Genomic DNA, 25,447 nt, shown 5'->3' with positions numbered 1-25,447 from the left:
GCCAGCAATTTGGCAGTTCGAATCTCACCAGGCTGCAGGTCAACTCAGCCTCCCGTCCATCCGAGGTGGGTGAAATGAGGACCCCCAAATTGTTGGGGGGCCAGAGGCTGACTCTGGAAACTGCTTAGAGAGGCCTGTGAAGCACTGTCAAGCGGGATATAAGTCTAAGTGCTAATGCTAATTAAATGAAATTGTTAAATTGGCCCACAACAAGTTGTCTCGTGGGGAGTTGCCCCTGGTGAGTTGGCTGGGGGGAGTTGTCCCATTCCTTCTGGAGGGCAGAAGGAAGGGCAATCCAAAGCCACCCCTCTGGCCATTTGAAATGTATTTCTCCGCTTGCAAAAATGCTTGCCAATTATCCAGATGATTAAATGATGGAGATTGAACAGCCAAAGACGCCTTCATCACTGCCTTTATTGGAATGTGACTCTGAAGTCCATAGGATGGGAAAAGCAAAGTATCTGAGGAACAGGGAAGGAGAAGATGGGCTGGCCGAGGCGTCCACAGGTGCATGAAGGAAGTCCAGCAAGCAGGAACTGGGGTGTGGGGGGAGCAGGCAAGAATATGCTCCACCGCAAAGCCACAGGTGGGAACGCCTGAGAACATCCTTCCAGAACGAGGTGGGGGGGCATTCCTGGGCTTGGAGATGCCCCATTGCTCATCTGCAGTGTCTGTGCTGGGAGAGGCTGTAATTCCCACTCTGTTTAAGGTGCTGCAGGCTTCCCCAATGATTTCCAAGGCAGGGCAGGCGAAATCCAGCTGACTGCAGATCAGAGCCCTCCCTCGGCTGCCAGGGCTTCTGTCCGGCTGCTCAGGGAGCACAGCCACTGGAAGGAGGGCTATTCTATTGTACCTCCTCTCCTCCCAAGCAAAGCCTTCCAGATCTGAAGTACCAACAAAGCAGAGCTGGAGAGGGATAAAAAGGATCCAAGGGCAGCCTCACTGAGCCTTTGCTAACTTGACGCGGGTGGGGCCCAGAGGGCTATGGCCTTCACAGTGAGCAGGAGCTGGTGTGGGCAATACTTGGGTGATTTTTGGTAGAGGCTGCTTTTCCCATTCACCCTGGAGAGAAAATGGAGACTATCAGGGTCTGGAGTGCCATCAACCGTCTACAAAGCCAGGTTGCCCCACCTTACTTGGAAAACACAGGTGGAATAAACCAGGCATTGACTTGTAGGTGAAGAAGCACCCCAACCACATCCCTGGAACCAATGTCTACTCGGCCCTGGCTGAGCTCAGGAGACCCAGGGACCCTTCCTCTCTCTGGACAGGTAGAGCTCCTGATTGACAATGTGCAGCCACACGCAGGGGAAGTGCATCTCGCAACCAGCCCAGGACAAGTACTGTGGGGAGAGTTCCGTTGGGAGAGAAGGAAGGCCCTGCATCTAGGCAGGAAGCAAACCAAATGTACAGGTAGAGAAGAGGTGGTCCCTATTAGTAATTATGAGAGTCCTAGTAGAGCCCCCCCCCCTTCAGGGTGAGTCAGAGTCTGCTGCATCTGCCAAAAAAGCCAAGGCCGTCTCCTCGGCCGCATTAACAGCGGGAGAGCATCAAGTTCCCTTGAAGGGGAGAGCATCGCTTTATAGTGCATCACTGAGGCTACACTCATGGTCCGAGGGCCAGTACAGAATAACCCAGTTGAAAGGGGCCTCGGAGGCCTTCCAGTCCAGCCCCCTGTTTAAGCAGGAGACCCTATGCCTGTGATGGTGAACCTATGGCACACAGAGCCCTCTCAGTTGGCACCTGCGCCATCGCCAGCTGGTCTTTACGGGTGTTTTCAGGCATTTTCCAGGGTGTTTTTTGGTGTATTTCCCAGGGCATTTTCTGGCCATTTCTCGGGCCCTTTTCAGGCCAAGAATGGCCCCCAAACCGCCCCCAAAACAGACATGCGTGCACTGGCCAGCTGGCCTTCCGTTTTCTGGCACTTGGGCACACACATGGGCATGCCTGCGCATTCTGGTTTGGGCGCTCGAGCTGAAAAGGTTTGCTCTCACTGTCCTAGACCATTCTGGACAAATGGCTCTCCTATCTCTTCTTCAAAATCTCCAGGGATGAAGCTCCTACAACTTCGGAAGGCAAGCTGCTTCACCAATTAATTGTTCTCACTGTCAGGAAATCTCTCTTTAATTCTAGGCTGGATCTCTCTTGGATAAGTTTCTACCCATTACTTCTTTCCTTGCCATCAGGTGCTTTGGAGAAGAGGCTGCCCCCTTCTTCCCTGTGGCAGCCCTCAAGCATGGGAAGATGCTCTCACGGCCCCCCTGGTTTTTCTCCTGGTTAGACTGCCCCAGAGTCATGGGGCCTGTCAATGCTGGAAAGGGTGGGGGTGTCTCCTGCGGGGTTCCTTGGTTAGGGCCTGGCTTTTTGCCTGACCGTTTGGTGTCAATCCCTGCTTATCTGAGTACAGGCTGATGGAGACCCCTTGTTCTGATCTCTTTCTTTCCCTGTTTTTTAATTGTCTCTTTTGAATGGTTCGTAAATGTGGTGGTTTATATGTCTATAGATGGCTGATTTGACTGAATGGCAAGCTTCCAGTGACGGAATGGGACATTCAGGCTCCCACCCTTGGCCATGCCTCCTTCTCTTCCCACCTCCCGCCTCTGCCCATTTACAGCCGGCTTTTCTCCCCCACTGGCCCTCCCCCATCCATTCGCCCAGCCTGGCCCATTTGCTGAGACACGCCTTTGGCTGCATGGGACGCCTGGATGCCAGCCAATCTGGTGGCCGGCAGAAGCCACGGTGCAAGATTGCAGGGGCTGTGGGGCTATGGGAGAGGTCTGCAGGCCAGTGGCAGAGGCACACAGCCTTAGGTGCATGGCCTCAGGTGCAGGGAAGGAAGGAAGGAAGAGGAGGGAGGGAGATCGCATCCCATCCCCAGCCCCGTGGAAGGCGGCAGGAAGCGCCCATCTCAGAGGCCCTGGCGGTTTTGGTCTTGGCTTGGTGTAGGATGCTCACAAGTTCCCAGTGGAAACTATGGCTGACATGGACATAGCCACAACGCACAGACCCTCTCTCACACACAGACAGGAACCTCTCTCTCTCTCTCTCTCTCTTTGCCCTCTTTTGCTCAAACGAATAGCGTGACAAGAGTTCTAAAAACCCCCGGGGTTTAAAGGACCCTCGTTCCAATCTTCTGAACGTTCTCCTTTCACCCCTGAGCAGCCTCTCACAAGGTCGCAGCTTGTGGGCACTGCAGGGGCAGTCAAGAGCCCATACAAGCCCGGTCAAGGGAGTCCATCCAGGCACCTCCATGAGAGGCCAGATTCAGCCCCGAGCCAAGGGAACCGCAGAGCCCTCCAACCAAGCTTGCCCTGAATTTCCCCAGAGGGCCCTTCCTACCGGAAACCGGCGAGCGGAGGATTTATTGCAGTGCATGGAGATCGGAGCAGAGCCGTAAAGGGCCCTCAGGACTTCTCTACTGAACAGGTTCCAAGAGACGGAGGAAAACTGCCTTGGGACTGAGGCACCTGGGCATGTGCAGATATCTTCATCGTTGAATCTACCGGAGGAGAAATGCCATACGCCAGGAATGGGAAAGTGGGGAGGCGGGAAGGGGATCCCAACAAAAAGAGCAAAGAATGCAGGAGCACTTTGGGTTCAGTGGTGTGGGAGAGTGGTTAGAGTGCTGTCCTGCAGGCTCCTTCTGCTGACTGCCAGCTGATTCTCACCAGGCTCAAGATTCGGCCTCAGCCTTCCTTCCTTCCTTCCTTCTTTCCGAGGTGGGTAAAATGAGGACCCAGATTGTTGGGGGCAGCAGGCTGACTCTATAAACCGCTTAGAGAGGGCTAGAAAGCACTGTGAAGCGGTATAGAAGTCTCAAAGGCTATTGCTATTGGCCACCATCCTCCTACAGTTCCTCCTCTGGCTGTTAGTTCCAGTGTGATGATTGTGCACCATGTGATTTTCTTGCGGCGCCCCTGGGCCACAGTCGGAAGCATTGGGACACCCACCCCACAGGCCTGTGCCTGGCAAACCGAGAGGGGAAGTACAAGCTGGGCTGCGGAAGAGGCCCCCCTCTCCTGGATTCTCCTCTGGGGCTCAAAGAGGAAGCCATGCTGGCTGCAGAAGACCTGCCTTCCTATGCCTTGCTCTGTTGTCACTGGCTACTATTACAGTAGCTGCGCTGCTGCAGTGGTTAGAGTGCTGTCCTGCAGGCTCCTTCTGCGGACTGCCGCCTGACTGAAATTTGGCAGTTCGAATCTCACCAGGCTCCAGGTTGACTCAGCCTTCCATCCTTCTGAGGTGGGTCAAATGAGGACCCAGATTGTTGGGGGCCATAGGCTGACTCTGTAAACCACTTAGAGGGCTGGAAAGCAGTATATAAGTCTAACTGCTATTGGTATTTACTAGTTTTGCAATCAGCTCTGCTTTTAATGGTATTCATATTTGTATGATTATGGATCACATCCTATCGCTGATCACCCGGTTCTGGAGAGTGTGTGGCTGCACACACACATACATACCCTCCCTGCAGTCCCACAACTGGGTTTTGAGCATTTGACAACTGATTCTTATTTATGGATGTTTGCAGAGTTCCACAATCAGGTGACCGTGAATTTTGGCATTTTGGGCTGGTTTCCAGTATTTACTTCTAGTTTCTGGCAAAAAAAAAATGCCCGTTGGATAAAATGGATTTGTTAACATTTGTTTTAACAGCCTCTGCAGAAAAAAAAAAGTTTACCAAATCCCACTCAGATTTTAACCTGCTTAATGGTTGCCACAACTTACAACTGTAATTCCAGGCTCAGTTACAGTCACAAGTGAAGGACTGAAGAATCCAGACGACTGGGGAAAAAAATTCAGGAAAAAGAGGCATGCTGCTGTAAGAACTCCCGTCAGAAAGTCACCCAGCTGGGAATCCAACTGGTTTCCATCTCGGAAGCCTTCGGTAAAGAGTCCCGGGTTGGAAGTAGGCCTCCTGCTTTTTGGCAGGCCCCCTTCCCTCGCCAGGCCCCCGGATACATTTTCCAAAGCCTTGGGGGGCCCCCAGAGAGGGTCTCAACGGCCTTTGCCCCAAGAGGGCTCAGGATTTCCCGGTGAGCCGCTCTGCAGCCGACTCTGCCTCCAGCGGGAGAGAACCAGCCAGGCAGGGAGGCTCTGCTGGCCAGCTGCCAGGAGGATGGAAAGGGCCCCCAGCCTGTATGCAGCTCCCCCCCCAGCCCTGTTCTGGGCCAGCTGCTCCTCAGGGCAGCACTCCCTCCCTCCTCAGTCTGTAGTCAGAGAGACGGCCTGAGGAACCCCCCAACTTCCTTCTTTCCTTGGCTGCAGTGGAGCCCCCACCCTAAAAACTTTATCACCCCCCCATCCAGCTGCTGCATCGTGTTACCTGTCCAGAAGCTGAAAATAACGGTGCAGGTACCCCGGGTCAATGGCACTTTTGCACAGCTCCAGCTCTGTCTGGGGGTAGTAATGGACATAATTCACACACATCTCTTCCATGATACCAAATCCTCCCTGCAGAAAAGGGAAGGGAAGTTCCTCAGCATTTCTCACACATACAGAAAGCCCCCCACCCCACCCCCCGAGCCCCTCCACTCCCCCCCCACCCCCGCCTCCATTTTGCCTGCTCCACCTTTCAGCCCAAAGCCGAGACTATGAACACAAATCACCCCCGGACTGCGATCCATTGCTGCAAATTCCCTCCCCGGTAGCTGAATGATTTGCTTTCCTGTTTGGACGGCAATGGGGGGGGGGCGGGGGGGTAAGCATTGGCCAATTGGACAACGGAAGCCCCCTGCCAATGTCTTGGCTTTGAGCTGCCGGGCTCCTTCCGTGCATTCCCAGAGAAACAGTTTGGCCGTGGCCTTTTGGCCATTCTGAGGAATCTCCGGGACCCGGGACAAAACGGCCTCCTGCCTGCTAATCAGGCTGCTGGCCCTGCAGCCTCCCGGATCTGCTGTGCTGTGGAGGGCGAGAGAGGAGCCGAGGGCAGCCGGGCGCAGAGGAAACCCTCAGGGGCTGTTGCCCAGGCCCCCATCGGCCTTGGCGAGTTGGGAGGCTTCCTTGGATTGGCCGGGGGGGCGGGGGGGCAATCTGGTGGTAGGCAGCTAATATGAAGTAAGTGTTTCTTATTTATAACGTGCATCTGCTGCTTCAATCTAACAACTTTCTGAGATAAGACCATGACGGGGATATCAAAGAGCCAGTGCAATTTGAGACACTATTTCTGAATTCTGCTTTTAAGTCCAGTTCCGGATGCTGTATTATGCAAATCATGAAATGCAAGGGCTGGAAAGGATCCTAGAGATCATGTGTTCCAACCTCACCCTGCTGGGAAGGAGAGTCTGTGGTGGAACAACCCTTCTTCTGGAGGCCCCCTGAACACCAGAAGGGCCCAGACTAATTCACTGATGTCCAGAGAAGGACAGTGAGAGGAACTGAAAGGCAGAGAGAAAGGAAGATAAGCAACCCTCGCTTAATAATGCTAAGTGGGACTGGAAACTGTCACTAAGCGATGCAGTCATAAGTCCAAAACCATCGTCAAACGAGGACTGCATGAGCCCTAAGCAGGGACGTTGTGTAACCACAACTAGTGACATACTGCCAGCTTTTCCATTGACTTTGCCAATTGAAATCCAGCAGGCAAGGTCACAACTATTCAGAATGTCCTTGTGTTAGTTGGACAGTATAGTTAGTTTAGGAATAAGAGCTGCCCTCTTAAGGGAATGCTTCATGAGAAATATAGTTAATACCTCATGGGAGATGTAGTTCATGTCACGTGGTCACATCTGTAATCCTGATTGGTCACTGAATTGATTTCTGCTTGGGCTGGGGGAGTTTTTTGGGGCATTCTCACCTTATTTGATGTCCCAGCATCAAATGGGATATTTCCTTTGCTATAAGGCAATGGGATGAAATTAACCATCTTTTCACACTATTGATTGGACGTTAGATGAACCTCAACATAAATGTGAGTTATACTTTGAGGATGCCTAATAAATCCAATAAACTAACTTTGTATGGAAGCCTTTGTAGTGTTTAACGGCTAGTCCCAAGCTGTCCCAGGAGCATGGGACAAGAAAGTCCTAACTGTGAGCTGGGCACGAGTGCCTGGATTGCCATCAAGTGACCCTGGGAGATTCTGTCACAGATCTAAGTGCGCGGAGCAGTTTCAACTCCTTCAGCACTGCAGTAAGAGTAAGAGTAGCTGAATGAATGCTCATTAAACAAGGACTGCCTGCAACTTCCTATCATTCTGGTGACTTGGAATGACAGTTTTGAGGGCTAGATACAGATTAACAGAGCTGGAAGGGACCTTGTAGGTCATCTAGTCCGACCATCTAGCCCAAGCAGCAGACCCTACACCATTTCTGATAGTCACTTCTTGAAAGCCACAGGGATGAATCTCCCACAACTTCCGAAGGCAATTTCTGTTCCATGGGTTGATTGTTCTCCCTGTCAGAATATTCCTCCTTATTTGAATCTCTCCTTGGTCAGTTTCCATCCATTATTCCTTGTCTGGCCTTTGGTTGCTCTGGAGGCTGAAGGTTAGAAGACACCTTAATAGGAAGGTCAATTGGGGGATCGGGGGGGGGGAGCTTCAGGGGAGAAGACGGCCATTCTTCTGAGCTCCTGCAGGTGAACTGGTTTCTGACTTGAGTCTCGGGGCCCAAAATTCCAGCCCAACTCACCACTGTCGTCTCATTCCTGTCTTCCGTGTTGTACACACAGGTGGTCCTTAGCACATCACCCTACGACAGAAAGCAGGAGGGCATCTAAGGGAAGCAGGGAGCTGATTCTGTGCTGCCCGCTGTGCGTTGCTGCTGCAGCTAATGGGGCTGCCCTTGGCTCTGTCCTCAAGGTTGTCCCAAAGGTGCTTTTTGTTCAAAAGGCCACTGGACTTTCTGCTTTTTTCTTTGAAGAAAGACGTTTTGCTTGTCATCCAAGAAGCTTCTTCAGCTCTGACTGGATGGGGAAGGGAAGGATTGATACTAATAAATCCTTCCATTCTCACAAACGCATGGCACAACATCGGGGAACAAACCAACCAGGGCTAGATTCAGCAGTCCATCAGGCACAGGCCGCCCTTTTGAAGACAGCTAAGTCCATATTTTGGATGGAGAGGGTGGCTGGTTTGAAAGAGGGGTCCAAGAGGCCATCTCTGTCCAAATTGAACAGCCCTCCCTCAACAGAGAGGGAGGGATACGACATCAGTCCTTTCAACTGTTCCAAGAAGGCTCCACAGCCATTTGCTCCACTCAGGTTATCCTGAGGACACAGATAAACCTCCAAGTGGCCTCAACGGCTCTCTAAAAAGAATGCAAATGACCGGCTGTCTGCAAGGAGTATAAATCCTTCCATTCCCCATCATCCAGTCAGAGCTAAAGAAGCTTCTTGGAGGAGAAGTGAAACGTCTTCAAAGAAAAACCAGAAAGTCCAGTTGCCTCTTGGAAAAAGCCCCTTTGGGACAACCAGGACCTGAATGACTCAGAATCTCCATCTGTCCTCAAGCAAAGGGCACATTGGCCACTGGACCTCAGAGCACAGAGGAAGGGCCGGCCTGCAAGAGCCCAGGCCCCGTGCTTAGTGCACTCACCTCAACCTCCCACAGGATGCGGGGGGGAGGGCTCCAGCCAGCCATTAAGTGAGCGGGGGAGGAAAACAGGGCGCCTGGCTGTTCCTCCCTGTGCCCCCCTTTCTTATAACTGTGTTCCCCTCCAGGGGGAGGGGCTCATCCTGCCCGGGGGGCGGGGAAAAGGGCTGCCTCAGTTTCATGAGGGGAACCCTCCAAGAGGAGCCCATTCCCCAGTTAGGCGATTGCGAGAGTCCCTCTCCGAAGCGGAGCTGCGCTTGCTTACTGGGTAGATGGAGACCTCCTTCTTCAGCATGCGGATCTCCTGAAAAAAAACGGGGGGAGGCAGGACAGGTTGGGATGGGGGCCACACCATGGCAAAGATGGGGCAGCGGGGAGGGCAGGAAATAAGATGCTGCTGCCTTCAAATGTACCTTTGCTAACTCTCAATGTATTCATCAGGCAGATATCCTGATGCAATCCTAAAAGAAGCTTAGCATTTGACAAACACCAACCCAAAAAGCTGTTCTCCCAATGCAGGGCATTGGAAACGCCCCCCCCCCAAGTCCCGTCCTCCCGCCAGGAAAGCTCTGCTTCCTCACTTCCTTTCCCTGGAGGCCAGATCATGTTGGAGATGGGGGGACGCCAACGGGAGGCCATTCCACAATGCTGCCTGCCTCCCCCTGGGAAAATGCTCCTGGCTGCCAGACTGATGGATGCATAATTGCCACTCGGGCCCCTGGCAGAAAGGAGCCGTCACAGCCCCTGGACGCAGCTCCGGTCTCAGCCCAAAGCCCTCCAAAGGCATCTGCCCCTCAGGCACACCAGGCTGACCTCCGATGCGGCTCGTCTACCGCCACAAAGCCAGAGCGAGAGAGGGGGCTTCGCATTGGAGAAAGACCCCAACCTATCATGGGACAGTCCCATCCACCTGGCTCTGATCGTGCGGGCTTGGCATCGCCACGGCCAGCAGGGAGGCCCTGGCACAAGAGGGGGCCCTAACGTATCAGCAGTTGTTTGCGAAGCAATCCCGAGGTAGACAAGTCTACCGCTTCACCAGTGCTTTCCAGCTCTCTCTCTCTCTAAGCGGTTTCCAGAGCCAGCCTCTGGCCCCCAACAATCTGGGTCCTCATTTTATCCCCCTCAGAAGGACAGGAGGCTGAGTCATCCTGGAGCCTGGTGAGATTTGAACTGCCAAATTGTAGGCAGCAGAAGAAGCCTGCAGTCCTGCACTCTGACCACTGCACCACCGAGGCTCAGCTTTTGATGTTTCTTTTGTCATTTTGGTTTATAACAGGTATCAAGGGGGGGGGAGGGGGTGGCTTCGCAAGCCTGGCCTGGTTTCCACAGCTGTCCTAATGCAATCTAGGTTTCTTTCTCCAACCCTCCTTTGCTGTCTGCTCCCCTCCTGCGTCTGTTTGGAAGGATGAGGGACACACATACCACCCCCCAGGGTAAGAGGAAAGAAAGAGGAAGTATATCAGCCCCCCTGGAAAAGCCACAAGGCAGCTACGCTGCAGCAGCCTCTGGTGCTGCTCCAATCGTCCTTCGGTCTTAGGTCGAAGAAAAGGGGCCCGTGGAAAGAGACGCTGCGGGCACCTGGAGGGCAGGTTCCCCAGGAGCCCTCTGGATAAAGCCCTGCCTGCCATGCTCAGAGCCTCAGGATGGGGGGAGGGGCTTTTGCCCAGCAGAATGGCTGCGTTTTCTTGGGGGGGGGGGCTGGCCCTCCCACTGCCACTTTCTCTTCTGCCTGCAACAGAGGCACATCTGCCACCAAGAGGGAAGACCACAATGCTTTCTTGGTGCCCCCCCTCCCAGGTACCTGGAAGTGGGGGCTGTAGTGCCTGTCCTGGTTGACAATCTCCCGGTCTCTCCCTTCACGGGACAGCGTGGTCACCACACTCCTCCCAGCCAGGTGGGTGTGGAGCTGAGAAGCAAAGATGTGGATCCCAGCAGGTGGCAAAGCCTGCAGAGAGGAGGACAAGGAGGAGGAATGCATTCCTTCCCAGTGAGAACCCTCCCCTGGGGAGGGGACCGAGGGGGGAGGGGGGCAGGGCAGGAAGCCAGGCTGGGACCCTCTGAGGAAGAGGCCTTGCAGGTGAGGACCCTGCCTGGTGCCAGACCTGGGCTGCGGGAAAAGGCACAGCTGCTGCTTTCAGGGGGCCCTTTGGGGAAGGCGTTAGCCTGGCTCCCATTTCCTTCTCGTCCGCTGAATGCAATCCAGGATCAGAAGTGAAGTTTCAGCTCTGGAGGCCGCCCCCCATTTTGCAGCGGCTCCTTCGTGCAACAGCCGCGGCTTCCTGGGAGGCACGTCAATGCTCTGGTGAATGGAGCCCTGGACTTCTAGGGCAGCCATAAGCTGAGAACGGGGCCCTTGGATGGGGCTCCTGGGAGTGGCAGAGGGGGGGCCCTCCTCACACTTCCCAGCTCCCCTGCCATTTTTCCCATATGAGCAGGTCTGCTGGGGGGCGGAGGGGGGGCTGGAATGTCACTGCAGCCTGTGTGGAGTCTCCTCCGCTCTTGACCAGGATTCCCATGAAAATTGGTCTTTTTAACCCAATTCCTGTATTGGGGGATTTGGATGTCATTCAGAATCAGTCTGATTGAGGAGCTGAAGAGTGATAGGAAGGAAGGAAGGAAGGAAGGAAAAAGGAAGGAAAGAAGGAAGGAAGGAAAGGAAGGAAGATGGGAATAAGAAGGAAAGAAGGAGGGAAAGAAGAAAGGAAGGAAGGAGGGAGGGAGGGGAAGGAACGAAGGAAAGAAGGAAGGGAGGGAGGGAGGGTGTGTGCGGGTAGTCACTGGAAGTGCTGCAGGCCACATTCCCCCCACCCAAAACAGCAGCTTCTCCGCTCCCCCAGCCTAAGAGCTGCAGGGTTAAGGAGGCAGCCTAAGGGACTGGCAGAGGCCTCACCAGCTGGGTGCACTTGTCCGAGCAGTAGCCAGTGAGGGAGAAATGGCTTTCGCCAGGGGGAATCGCCATCACGGGGGTGTAGACCAGGCCCAGCTCCATGATCCCCGCGTCATTCTGTCGGAGGGAGGCCGTGTAATGGAGTCGGATCCCAGAGGAGTCGCGGCGGCCTGGCAAGAAGCAAAGACCTTTTCTGCTGAGGAATGGGCACCGCCCTCCTCACAAGGAAGGCCCCAGAGAATCCAGCAGGATCCAAGTTAAGTTTTGGGCCCGACCCCAAGGGGCCTGACCCAGCCCATTCACCAAGACCCAGCAGGTTGGCATGGGCCGTCTCTTCCATGTTGGGAAGAAGCACTGTGCTCGTGAGTGATCCCAGCGATGCCAGCGACCTTGGCATCTGTGCCGTCAGACTCTCGTGGTGCCCGGGAGAGGCTGTCTTGAGAAGAGATTCCAGGCTCCTTTTGCCCTGGGAGTGTGGGAGGACTTACAAAACGCCCTCGGGGGCCTTGGCAGTGCCGGTTGGCTGTTCCCACATGCCAAACCATCTGCCCCTCCAGTCCTTTGGTGACCCCACCACCTCAGGGGGGTCTCCCAGCCCTAATTCCCACTGCGTGGGCCTCCCTAGCTGCAAAGAAAGCCAGCCATGAATTCTCTGAAGGACACGAAAGGCAGAGGCCTTTTGATGGGCCTTCTCTGAGGACGGGGTGGCCAGGCGGTCCCCTTGCCAACCGCTGGCCTGTTCTGACTTCCAAGCAAAGGGTCGCCATCCACAACTCTCGCCCAGAAAGCAAAGGCCGAATCAGGGCGTTTGTTTGGGTTGGAGGGAAACTGTTTCCCTCCTTCTTGTCAGGCGGTGAGAGAGAGTCACCTCCTGTGCCAACCTGAGAGCTGGGGGAGGGGGGAGGCAGGTGCAGAGGCCTCCTCGAAGCCCCCAAAGGCCGCCTTCAAACCAGCCACGGGCAAGCGGGACACAAGAAGTAGAAAGTTGAGGGAAACCTCCACCTCACCCCCTACTCCCTACCCCCAGGCAGGTCCTGCCCTGAAAGAGTAGCCGGTTCTGCAGTGAGACATCCAGCAGCCCTTCCAGGTGAGAGGAGGGAATACCTGGGTCTGGTTCCAGGATGGGCCTTTGTCAGGGACCTCACGTCCTCCTCACCATTGTCAGGCAGTGATTAATTTAGATTAGATTAGATTAGATTAGACAGAGTTGGAAGAGACCTTGTACGTCATCTAGTCCAACCTCCTGCCAAGCAAGAGACCCCACACCATTTCTGACAGATGGCATCCCAGCCTCTTCTTGAAAGGCTCCAGGGACGAAGCTCCCACAACTTCCAAAGGCAACTTCTGTCCCATTGTTGATTGCTCTCCCTGTCAGGAAATTCCTCCTTATTTCCAGGTTGAATCTCTCCTTGACCGGTTTCCATCCATTGTTCCTTCTCTGGCCTTAGGGTGTCATGGAAAACAGCTTGACCCCTTCCTCCTCCTCTCTGTGGCAGCCCCTCAAATGTTGGAAGGCTACTCTCCTGTCTCCCCTGGTCCTTCTCTTCCCTAGACTAGCCAGGCCCAGTTCCTGCAATCGTTCTTCGTATGTTTTAGTCTCCAGTCCCCTCATCATGCTGGTTGCTCTTCTCTGTACTCTTTCCAGAGTCTGCACATCTTTTTTTATACTGTGGTGAGCAAAACTGGATGCAGGACTCTAGGTGTGGCCTTACTAAGGCTTTGTGGAGTGGTATTAGATAGGGGATCTTATGGATGGAAAGGAAAGACTGCAAGGCCCCCATTCGCCAGAACTGCCTTGCTGCCCAGTCCCTGGTGCGAAATACAACTGAAGCCCAGCCCAGGTGCTGCACTTGTCTAAAATTACCCTGGAAGAGCCAAGGAACAGCAACTGGGAGTATGCAAATGCGGTTCCTCCCTGCTTCCTTTTTTAAACCTGCCAGCTGTCAAAACAGGCAGTGCAAACAGGGGGAAGTGTGCTTGGGGGTGGGGGAGGCTCCTTCCCAGGCCAGCGAAAGGCAGCAGGGATGGGGGAGCTTTCACAGGGAGAAGGGGGGGAACAGCCCCCCCCCCCTGGAGATCTGCAAAGTTGGCCGGGTGCTGCTTTCGTTCGCTTTGAGGGAGGCAAGACTGCAAGGAAGGATTCATTCAGGCAGAGACGCTGGCAGGGTAAGGAGCTGCCTAAAGCACGAATGTGGAGAAGGCTGTCTTGTTCCTCCTGGTCAAGGCCAGTCCCGAAGAAAGCCCCCTGCAGGACCCTCCCCTCCTCCCCGTTCTCTCTCTCTGTTCCCCAAGGCCTCAGGATCAGCCTCAGCCTCGGTGGCCAGCCTAGGTCTCTGCTGGGTCTCACTCACCTTCGAACTGCAGGGGATTATGGTAGTGGACTTCCAGGCGCAAATATTTGGAGGAGCCAGGGCCCCCAAAGGCTAGCCCTGCGTCCTCCGGGTAGTAAAAGGCCTGCAAGGAAGGAAGGAAGAGGGAGGCATCGCAGTGATCCTTGGGGGAGCTGGCCCACTTCAGCAGCTCAAGCCAAATCCTGGCGACATCAGACCGAAGCTCCCCCAGTATTTCTAGACAGACTTTTAGCAAGGGGTGGGGATGGTTTGCAAACAGCACTTTGAGTTTCAACTACTTCCCTGTCTTGGTGGGGTGGGGGGAATAAGAAACAGTGAAGGACTCCTGGCAGGTCTACAAAAGCCCCCCGCCTCCTGTTTTACCACCTCGTTCTGACCCTCCAAACCCCCAGGAGGGAGTTCCAGCCAGGACAGTTTGAAATAGGACTCTGCCAGGGCTTGGGGCTGCCCTCCATTGCCCGAAATCCCAAGCCCACAGACCCTCCCCCAGAACAAGCGAGCAAGCAAAGCAGTTTACCAGAGACAAGGGGCCAAGCAGTCCTGGAGGCCTCTGGTGGGAGAGGCAGGTCATGTCTTCTTATTTCAAAATGGTGCTGGAGGCCAGGATGGCCAATCTGGGGCAAAAACCAGCCCTGGCATCCCCTGGAGCACAGAGGAGCCATGGAGCTTCCCACCCAGGTCCTTCTCCATACCTGCCCCCCTGCCCAGCTCTTGGTTGAGGCCCCCGAGGCTCACCTGCGCACCCATCGCCCAGGCAGCCAAGACATGTCGACAGAAATCCAGGCGCTGTGGCTTCATCTTGGAGTGGCAAGGGCCGCTGTAGTGTGGGAAGGCTGGAAAGTGGGGGCTGCACTGGAAGACCTCCATGTGATGGACCAGGGCTTCGTTCCCACCTGTGACCACCGGCTCATACTGAGGGAACAAGGGGAGGGGTGGTGAGCACTGCAAGCCCTGCAGCTCTGCAGGCGCCATTGACGGGAAAAGCAAATTCTCCATTTCGTCTCTTTAAAGGCAGACAATTTGGGGAGGTTAAAAGTCCCCTCACCAATTGGGGAGCCACACTGGAAGTCCCCATTGGGGTCCTCGGCAAGGGGGATTCTCCTTGATCTCAAAATGAATCAGGTGGAGGGCAAACATTGCTCTCTTTCAAACGGAACCTCCTCCCTTCAGCCAGGCATGACGTTGACTGAGTTAGCCCTCACTCCTGAGTTCACACAACGGGCTAGCTAGATTCTCAGAACTCCCCGTCAGAAATGAACCCAGGGCAATTCCCCCATTTCTGTGGTGTGTGATGCCCAAACGGAAAAGGCCTGGCTCGCTTGGCATGCAGGGGCAAAGCAGAGTCCCAGCCAATGTCCCTCCCCTGCAGAGGCAGAATGCCCCTCTCCCCATTCCTCTTCCTGCTTACAAGAGGTAGAAGCAGGGGTGCGATTCAGCCGGTTCGGGCTGGTTCAGGCAAGCTGGATGTTAAATTTACATCTGGTTCACAGAACCAGGAGTTGACCCTCCCAGGAGTCTCCATGCAGCCCATTTTGGATGCAGGTAACTTCAGGGTCTCAATGGACGCTCTGGGAGGGTGAAAAATGGCCCTCCCAGAAGTTCCAGAAGTCCAGAAATGGGCCTGTTTCCAGTTTCCGGAGGGCCCCTGGAGCCTGAGGGACGGCGTTTTTGCCCTCCCAGAGGCCCAAGGGAAGCAAGCCTCCAGATTCTGGGGAATGGCCCTCCTGGAAGTTCCGGGATATGTTGCATGAGATGGCCTGGATTCAGGAAGAATCAGTCCCTTGTAAAGCACATTGGGAGGACTTGAACCCAAATCTGTGAGGGAGGGAGAAAATGGGGGCTGGGGACCAGTCTTTCTACTCACCATGACAATATGATGCTTTTCAAAGCCGTCTGGAAGTTCGGTCATGTAACACCAGTATGTGGTCTCCTGGTGGGGAATGGTCACATCTGGGACTCGGATCTCCATGGTCTTCAAGTCCCCAGGGAGTGGGGGAACTCTGATCTTGGGCTTCAGAAGTTGCACCCGCTGCAGTCCCTTCTGGAGCAGAGCAGACACGTTGATGGCTTGGAGGGACGGAGCTGGTTTCTCCAAAATGCCGTAAATGAGATGCACAGTTCCATCCTGGAAGGGAAGTCACCAAGCACTTTATCTCTGAGCCCCCAAGGACAAGGCCGGGCGCCCTGATTTAAAGTGGGCCTGCTGCTGACCGGAAGAAGCCCAGAAAGAAAGCCATGGGCACTGAAAGGGCTTCCTTGGGCTCCCAAGGCCGACGGAACGGGAGCAGCATCCTCTGTAAGAGACGCCATCATGGAAATGAGCAGGGCACAGAAAAGGAATCACCACCTTAAGGCTGCATCATAAAACAGGGAATGCAAGATAATAATTGCCAATTAAGCCAATCCAACGGTCTGCTCTTGACCACAGAGCTCCATCTCTTGAAGAAAAGATTTCAATTACTATTCCAATTGTATGTTTGCCATAGAATATCCTTACATATGAGTCCAACAATTTATCTTAAGGGAAATTAAAAATACTGAAGCCACATGAGTACATAGAAGTTACAACTTAAATTGTAAGCTTTCAACCATGCTTTTGAAGGGACATAAAAATAGTAAAATAGATAGAATTAGTGGGACATAACAATAGAATCAGTAGAATTAGTTTAACTTGCTAGTTCACTTCTATAAGAATTAGAACTGCCTCTGCCATTTGCTCCTATCAGTGATCTAACTCCTGCTATCTTGTTTTTTTCTACAGCGCAGTGCCTGGAACGGGGCACATCATGGCCTGGCAGGATAACATCGGGCAAATACCTGTGCTGCTAAGAACTCATCCCCCCCCGCCCCCGTTCCTTGCTGTTTCTGGCGAAGCATGGACCAGGTGATCTGAGGGACCATCTCTTGCCGGTCACATCTACCCGACCCATCAGAGCGGGAAGGCAGGAAATGCTACAGGTCCCAGCCCCAAGGGAGATACACCTGGTGGGACCCAGAAGGAGGGCCTTCTCTGTGGTGGCTCCCTCTCTCTGGAACATCGTTCCTCCAGGGGTTGGAATGGCCCCCACTCTAGCAGCTGGTTCTGCGAACAGGCCTGGGGATCCCGGAGCCGATGGAGGCCATCAAATGACTCTTGTGGTGTGTTGTCTTGGGGGCGGGGTGGGGGGTGGGAGTTGAGGGAGTGATTATTTATTTATTTCCCCCCAGATTTTGTTCTGTTGTACTTTATTAATTTATCTGATTCTTTTTGTTAGTTTTTCTTGTTTTTTATTTTTATTTTTTGTTTTAAATATGGTTTTATATTGCGTAAGCCACCTCGTGTCGCCATGGGCAAATAGGCAGCAATATAAATAAAATAAATAAATAAAATAATAAATAAATAAATAAATGTGGGCTTGCTTATATATTTAATTATTTAATATTTCTTATTTTTTTCAATATTTATAGCTTACTCAGTCCTAAAGGATTGATATGGGTGCAAAAATCCCCTTCACTAAAAACATATCCACAGCAAAACCCAGGTCATCAAAGGCCTCATCCACTCAACCTGTGCTGCTTTGCTCTACTAATCTTCCTCATTTAGCAACTGATTCGTTTAGTGACTCTTCAGTAAATGGCGATGAAGAAGTAACTGTGCAACCAGTTTTCAGATTTGCGACCTGGAAATCTGTACAGCAAAGGAAAGCTGAAGTAAGGTCATAAGCACAATTGTGGTTTCACTTAGCAACTGCTTTGCTTGTGTGAACTGTGGTTGCTAAACAAGGACTACCTGTTTTGTGAAATACCTCCAGAGCTGGGGCCATCCATATGGGAGTTATTCCTGAAAGAGGGACCACTACTAAGAAAGTTTATTCCCTCTCCAAGCCCTGACAAAACTCTGAGGAGGAAAACTTGTGACAGGCCCTCTTTAAAATATTTGAGCAAGTTTGTGTTGTGACTCGGAGGTTTGAACCTGCTCTGTCAGAAGACATAGGCTCGAGTGATGAGGAAGATCTGGCATTAAGGTTTGAGCCTACTTTGTTGAGTGACACAGACAGGAGTCAGGAGGAAGAGGAGGACTGGGCTCTAAGATTTGAGCCTGCTTTGCTGGAAGTTTCGGAGTCGTCTTCCTCCCCAGAATCTTCCTCCCTGATTGTGCCTCAGGTGTCGGCAGATAATCAGGACAGCGTGCCGGAGTCATTGGCTGAAGATCAAGCCGAGAAATGCTGGTCTGATGCAAGGCTATGACGCAGGCAGAAACATGACAAACAACGTAAAAAGAAAAGAGACTGATACGCCCCTCAGGGAACATAAGGAGGCGTGTTAGCTCTGAATCCCTGTTCGGGTCAATTTGTTTATTTGAAAAAGCAGCTTGGACAAATCTTCCGTATGGCATCTGCCTTTTGATTTATGGCCTTGTTTGTTATCGGACTTGGTAGGCAGCTTCTGGAAGACTGCCAAGGAACTTCTCCAGTCAAAGGAATTTAACTCTGTCGTTCCTAGTTCTGTCTGTTTATTTATATTCCTTTGGAGGCTTGGACTCTCACCTCGTGGTTACAGGTGAGACAGAACAAGTTTGTATGAACAATGCCATAAAATTCAGGATTGCATTATTTCTCTCTGTGTTTTTATTTTCTCTCTTCCCAGTATTATGAGATTTGGGCTGCTTTCAGCTGCCATGAGCCCTGTTAGATGGACGTGAAGGATCAACAGACCAGAAGGTCAACATACATGAGACACCCAGGTAAACCATTCTGGGAAAACCAAATAACTGTTTTCCTTTTTAAAAAAAAATAGGAAAAGGGAGATTTAAAAGTATTGTTGAGGTTGACTTGAGGTTTTGATTTCCATTTCCAAAACATAAAATTAGATGGTGCAAAACAAATCATTTTCAGGATAGTCTGCCTCTTCAGACTTGGGACCAGAGGTGGGTATGCAGCCAGTTCTGACCAGTTTGGTAGTGGAAATTTCGGAGAACCGGCCCATCCCACCTCTGACTGGCTCCGCCAACCCCATCTCTTTTCTGCCTCCCATCGAGTCCCAGCTGATCGGCTGGGTCTCCTTTGGTTGCCCTGCCCAGGAGAACGGAGCTGGAAAGCGGGTTAGGGGGGTGGGGAGGGAAGGGGGATTTTGCAGTATCCTTCCCCTGCCACGCCCACCTCGCCACACCCACAGAACTGGTAGTTAATTTTTTTTGAATCTCACTACTGCTTGGGGCTGTTCTTTTCCAAAATGGTTTCTGACTAAAGGGTCTACCTCAATCAGATAATCCTTTGGATCACAGGTGGCAAAGGGCCTCTTGAAGAGGAGGGAGAGCCCCCCGCCAATTCTCCATGCCCCCAGGAGATGGTAGTTCTGCTGGGCGTCCATGTGCAGCTGTGTGTCTTGGTCACTCCAGGCATCCTACAGGTGAAACAACAACAAGGTTGGCATTTCAGATGACAGAGATCGAGAGGGCATCCAGTGTGGGATTTACACTTTAGCTAAAGAAATCTTGTTAACCTTGTTAAGGTTAACCTTGTTTAACCTTGTGAAAAATTTCAAAATTGAGAATATAAGTAACAATGAATTTGTTTGCAAAATTGTAATATAGCTATTCTGAAATTTTGGGAGGTCCTAAGCTGTAGGTTCATCTTTAGCCCTTATTGAATCCAGGCTAAATATTGCTTCTGGCAAGCAAGGTTTCATCCTCTCTACTTAGCTTTTAATCACCTCATTACTAATACCACTCCATAAAGCCTAAGTAAGGCCACACCTAGAGTCCTGCATCCACTTTTGGTCACCACACTATAAAAAAACGATGCTGAGACTCTGGAAAGAGTGCAAAGAAGAGCAACCAGGATGATGGACTGGAGGCTCAAGCATACGATGGTTGCAGGAACTGGGCCTGGCTAGTCTAGGGAAGAGAAGGAAAGACATGACAATAGCAGTCTTCCAATATTTGAGGGGCTGCCACAGAGAGGAAGAGGTCACCTGTTTTCCAAAGCACCTGATGGATAAGGAACAATGAATGGAAACTGATCAAGGAGAGATTCAATCTGGAAATAAGGAGACATTTTCTGATAGTGAGAACAACCAAGCCAATGGAACAGAAATTGCCTTCAGAAGTGGTGGGAGCTTCGTCCCTGGAAGCTTTCAAGAAGAGGCTGGACTGCCATCTGTCAGAAATGGTGTAGGGTCTGCTTGAGCGGGGGGTTGGACTAGATGACCTACAAGGTCCCTTCCAACTCTGTTAATCCATGAAAGGTCATTACTTTTTTTGGATTTAACAGCATGAAACAATGTGTGAGAAATACTGTATGCCTCTGGGGGTGTATTCCCATTTCATACTGAATTCCAGTTCAAGTCTATGCCCAAAGAAATACCTGAGCTGAGCTTCTAGCACCAGGACTGGCTGGACATTGCTTGGGCTGTGGGGCCATCCAGAATCCCATGGAGCTTTTCCTTGCCAGCACCAAGTTAGAAGCGACAACAAGGAACTAGAGAGGAGTCTTCTCCTCAACGCCCCAAGGGGGAGACCACCAGAATTTTACAGCTTGAATCCTCTTTCTGTTTTTCTGCAAGAATTTTGAAGCATTTCTTTACATGCATCAAGTTGGGGTTGAGGCTAAAAGCAAACAAGGCAGGTCAGGAATTTGTTCAGAGACCAGGACTATGAGGTGGGACAACCCATCCAATAGAGTCAGGGATGAGGGAGGGGTGTGAAAAGACCAGTAACCCATCTCAGTTGCATTGCCAGAGCTCCAACAGTCTCTAAGCACCCCTGCTTGCAATCTGGAGCTTTTACCTGCCTCATGAAATAAGATGAAAGTCTCCAGGATGGAAACATGCCGCTGCCATTGCTGGTGTGAGTCACCTTCCAGCCTTCCCCCCTCCCTTTCTTGCTAATGACAGGTGTCACTCAGAAAGAGACACAAGGAGACTCAGTGCTGGGAGAGAGAGGGAGGCACAGGCAGCCAGCAGTCAGAGATGCCTCTGCAAAAACTGCTGTGGGACTCATCTGGGCAAGACCCACATTGGGGTGGGGTTGTTAGGAATAACATAGGTTACCTAACGTAGTTTGGGTAAAATAATATATATAAACTATGATTGTAAGTTTAAGTGTGTGTCACTTTAAAACTGCAAAGCATGTAATTTTGGGTGTGGTGTGAAACCACCATAAGAGGGAGCAAGAGAACCTGATCATTCCCTGACAATTACTGGATTGCATGGTTGATGGTTTGTTAACTGCGTGTTTCCCCTACTGCTGAGTTGCTGAAGGAAGAGAGGAGTTTTTGACTTCTTCATATCTCTACTGCAAGGAGATATATTACTGGACTGATATTTGTAAGTTTACTGACCTCTCTTTTTCATCACTGGAATTTGCAACTGAATAATCCCTGGATGGACTGAACTAGTGAATGATATATGGACTGTTTTGACTATGCTATAACTCTTACTGGAATAAACTATTTAATTAGCACTGTGCATCTGTTTTACTGAGTGTAAGCTACAAAAAACGTTTATCTCACATATTTTGCCGGCCTGCCTGACTGCCCTGCAGATTCTGCTAGGGTGTATCCCTACTCTTCACATAGAGAGGCTTAGGATCTAGGCATCGCTAAGTAGGCATCAAGATCTGCTTTTAGAAATGTTTCATACCTCCATATTTGATTTTCCTGGAGTAAATGTTCTCTTTTTCTTTTAAGCAACTCTGTTCCAACTTTAGCAGAAACCCGTAGCAGCCCCATTGATTGGGCTACCCAGTCGGCACCTCAGGTGTAAGCCTCCTTGTTGTGAGGCTCATCTACCAAAGACTTTACACTCAATGACTTCACTAGGTTTAACAGACTAACAGAGTTGGAAGGGACCTTGGAGGTCATCTAATCTAACCCCCACCCAAGGAGGAGACCCTACACCGTTTCTGACAGATGACAGTCCAGTCTCTTCTTGAAAGCCTCCAGTAGTAATGAAGCTCCCACAACTTCTAAAGACAACTTCTGTTCCATGGGTGGATTGCTCTCCCTGTCAGGAAATCTCTCCTTATCTCCAGATTGAATCTCTCCTTGTTCAGCTTCTATCCATCATTCCTTGTCTGGCCTTCTGGAGCTTTAGAAAATAGCTTGACCCCTTCCTCCTCTCTGTGGCAGCCCCTCAAGTATTGGAAAACGGCTCTCCTCTTCACTAGACTAGCCATGCCAGTTCCTGCATCCGTTCTTTGTATGTTTTAGCCTCTACCCCCAGTCATCTTGGTTGCTCTTCTCTGCACTCTTTCCAGATTCTCAACATCTTTTATAGTGTGGTGGCCAAAACCGGATGCAGTATTCTAGGTATGGTCTTAATAAGGCTTTGTAGAGTGGTAGTAGTACCTCCCTTGATCTTGACTGTATTCCTCTGTTAATGCAATTTAGGATTGTGTTAGTTTTTTTGGCTGCCGCTACAGACTGCTCATATTTAGCTGATTGTCCACTGAGACTCCAAGATCCCTCTCACAGTTACTGCTAGTAAGCCTGGTTTCACCCAGTGTATCTGTGTCCTTTTGGTTGCCTAAGTGTAGGACTTTACTTGTCTCTACATTGAATTTCAGTTTTTGTCCCACTATCTCTCGCAGGGTTTAAGTTAAGGGGTTCTTGTGGTAGTGTGAACCTGACACTTCTCCAGCCCATCATGCAATTTCTCCGGCCTTTTGAATTTATTCCAGGTGGGGATTTTTGCTGGCTTGATAGTATCCCACCTTCCTAACCTTTAGATATTGTCAGTGGCAAGACTGTAGCCTTGTTGACCTGAATGGCTGGTTAGAAAAATCCCCTTTCAGTGGGGCAATTGGGCCCCATCTTTGCCAGGGAGGGAAGCGCCCAGGTGCCCAGGTGCAATTACCCCTGGACATCTCATCATATTCTGGGGTTCAGGGGTTCCCCTAGGAGGGAGGGACAGGTGAGCCTGCAGGGGAATCTGGGAAACACTCCCTGCAAAAGGACTTTCCCCAAGCTGTATGGCCTGCAGTTTAGCTCTCCAGAATGAAACCAAAACTGATCTAGACAGAATAAGAGGCAGAGGAATCAAGAGGGCCAAAATCATGCTAAAAGACAAAACCCCCCAAATCTGGTTTCAGTTATAGTTAAAATAAAAATTAACTAAACCAAGCATAAAACAATGACGAATATTAACTTCAAGTACATTCAGTGCAGTTTTAATATTAGCTTGTTCAAACACAGACTGTTCCTTGGCTCATGCCTTCAAAACAGCAGGCTTAGAATCCTAGGGCTGGAAGGGACCTTGCACCCCCTGCCCAAGATAGAAACCTTGATATTGTCCCAAGCAAACAGCTGCCCAATCTTTTCTTCTTGAACACCTCCAGTGATGGGGCGCCCACAGCAGCAGAAGGCAAGCTCTTCCATTGATTCATCCTTTCCGGTGTCAGGAAATTTCTACTTCCTTTTATCTTGGAACGCTCCTAACAAGTTTCCACCCACTGCTTCTTGTCCTGCCCTCAGGGGCTTTGGAGAATAGGCTGTGTGTCCTCCCCCCCCCATCTCTGTGGCAGCCCCTCAAATATTGGAACACTGCTATCCTGTCACCCCTGGTCCTCTCTTCCCTAGACTAGACATATCCAATTCTTGCAATCGTTCTTCATTGCTCTCCTTGGCACTCTTTCCAGAGTCTCAGCATCTTTTTTGTATCATGGCAACCACAACTGGATGCAGGATTTCAAGTTTGACCTTACAAGTGACCTTCACTCTGTTGGTGCAGCCCAGAACAGCATTGGCTTTTTTGGGAAGCTGCGGTACACTGCTGTCCCATGCTTAAATGGCTGTCCACTAAGACTCCTAGATCTGTCTCAGTTATTTCAGCTTTAACAGATTAACAGAGTTGGAAGGGGCCTTGTAGGTCATCTAGTCCAACCCCCGCCCAAGCAGGAGACCATATATCATCTCAGAGAGGTGGCAGTCCAGTCTATTCTTGGAAGCTTCCAGTGATGAGGCTCCCACAACTTCCGAGGGCAACTTCTGTTTCATGGGTTGTTCTCACTGTCAGGAAATTCCTATTTCCAGGTTGAATCTCTCCTTGTTCAGTTTCCTTCCATTGTTCCTTGCCTGGCCTTCAGGTGCCTTGGAGAACAGCTGAGCCAGGTACCACCTATTCTATTTCATGCATTTGGTTTTTCCTGCCCAAGTGTAGAATCTTATTTTTCACATCATTGAGGGCCTTTTCTCCCATCTGTCAAGGTCCTCCTGAATCCTGAGTCTCTTCCGTTTGATTGGCTATTTGATGAGCTCCCCTTCTATGATCCCCTCATGTAGATCTAGACCTTCTCAAAGCCTGTTTCCTAGTCTGGTCCCCACCCAGGTTCACCCACTCAGTGACCAATGGAGATACACAAGCAACCCCCCCACTCCTTGGAGATTCTCCTTGGAACCCAAAAATGATTTCTTGTCACTATCAACCGAGGCCCCAAGACCAGAAAGAGACACCCCCCCCTAGGTCTGGGTTTGGCATAGGGGCTGCTTCCCTGCTTACCCACCGCAAAATAGAACTGGAGCCCGTCGCTCCACAGGACAGCCAGATCCGCCTCCTGGAAGCCTCCACGGTCTGACATGCCAAAGAGAAAGCCGTATCTCAGCTCCTGGGCCACAATCTGGAAATGGACCTCTTCCCGGGGGTAGCTGACATTCCAGGAGAGCTGCAGGAGGCCCTGAGGGTCCAAGGGCACCTTGTACGGGAAGTTATCTCTTGGCTCCGTGCCTTGTAGGGCCACCACCAGGAGGACCAGAAAGACAGCCAGCAGGGAGAAGTACATGGATGCCGCTTCCCGGATGCTGAGCACCAGGCAGGCGTCTCCCTTCGGCCGCCGCCCAGAGCCTGACATGCTGGCCAGCGAGCGTCGCGGGGCCCTTGGCTCTTCCCGCTTATAAAGAGACCCTCCTAGCAACCGGATCAGTAATTCCCCTTAATTACATTTAGTGGGTGGGAAATCGGATTGGGTCGAATGGCCCTGTCCTCTCCCCTCCCCCCAGGCCTGGGCGCTTGTCGCTTTCTGCTTCTCTCTAATTGCTTTTAATTGTCTGTGGACATCATCAGTGGGAATTTAGCTGGACATGACAGCCTTCTCTCCCCCCCTCCCTTTTAATGTCCTTTTAATGCTTTCTGAAAAAGTCGGCCTGGAAGTGGATGTGTTCTCTCTCTCTCTCTCTCTCTCTGCTGCTCTCTTCCCTCCTCCAAAATGGAGCCAGAGATGAGACTTTGTAGGAACTGCTTAGTGGCCAGAAAGTCTCGTCTGACAGCAAAAGGAGGCTGGGATTTCTCCCCAAAGCCCACCCCATGGTTGCAGAGACCTGCCCGTATGCCCCAGAATTTGCAATTGCCCCCCTTCCACTACAGGCGGGCACAAGGGGCATCTTTTCCTTCCAAGGCTGGTACAGCCAGTGAGGCCCAGAGCCATGATGTGTATGGATGCCACAGGGCTCAATTCTATCCTCACTGCTATTGAACAAGTACATGAAACCACTGGGCAAGGTAATTCACCAGCACGGGTGAGGTATTGTCAGTGTAGACCAATACAGTGGGCTGTACCACTGGGACTCTCAGCCGTGACTGGAGGCAGTGAGACCCTGGATGTGGAAGAACGGGCCATGACTCAGCCATAGCAGAAGGGACTGGCAATGGGCATTTGGGACCCCTGGATCTGAAGATTTCCCATCCTTAGTGCTCCCCAGAGTC

At 51.6% G+C, this 25,447-nt stretch overlaps 1 protein-coding gene across 1 annotated transcript; it reads right to left on the bottom strand.

Annotated features, from left to right (window-relative positions):
- Nucleotides 1–413: 413 nt before the first annotated feature.
- Nucleotides 414–24,596, bottom strand: DBH (dopamine beta-hydroxylase). Its single transcript, XM_026719190.2, has 12 exons — nt 24,252–24,596; nt 19,007–19,153; nt 15,636–15,896; nt 14,507–14,683; nt 13,772–13,874; nt 11,424–11,590; nt 10,335–10,478; nt 8,799–8,837; nt 7,632–7,691; nt 5,327–5,454; nt 3,340–3,499; nt 414–1,062 (listed from the first exon to the last, which is right to left on the bottom strand). Exons 1-12 carry the CDS (start codon nt 24,594–24,596, stop codon nt 940–942), a joined length of 1,854 nt encoding a protein of 617 aa, XP_026574975.2. The 3' UTR covers nt 414–939.
- Nucleotides 24,597–25,447: the final 851 nt, after the last annotated feature.

This window comes from Pseudonaja textilis, chromosome 17 (genome assembly GCF_049901715.1).
Source record: "Pseudonaja textilis isolate UNSWEBS1 chromosome 17, rPseTex1.2, whole genome shotgun sequence".
Lineage (NCBI taxonomy): Eukaryota > Metazoa > Chordata > Lepidosauria > Squamata > Elapidae > Pseudonaja > Pseudonaja textilis.
The sequence above is the reverse complement of the archived record's forward strand: the minus strand, read 5'-3'. Positions and strand labels throughout refer to the sequence as shown.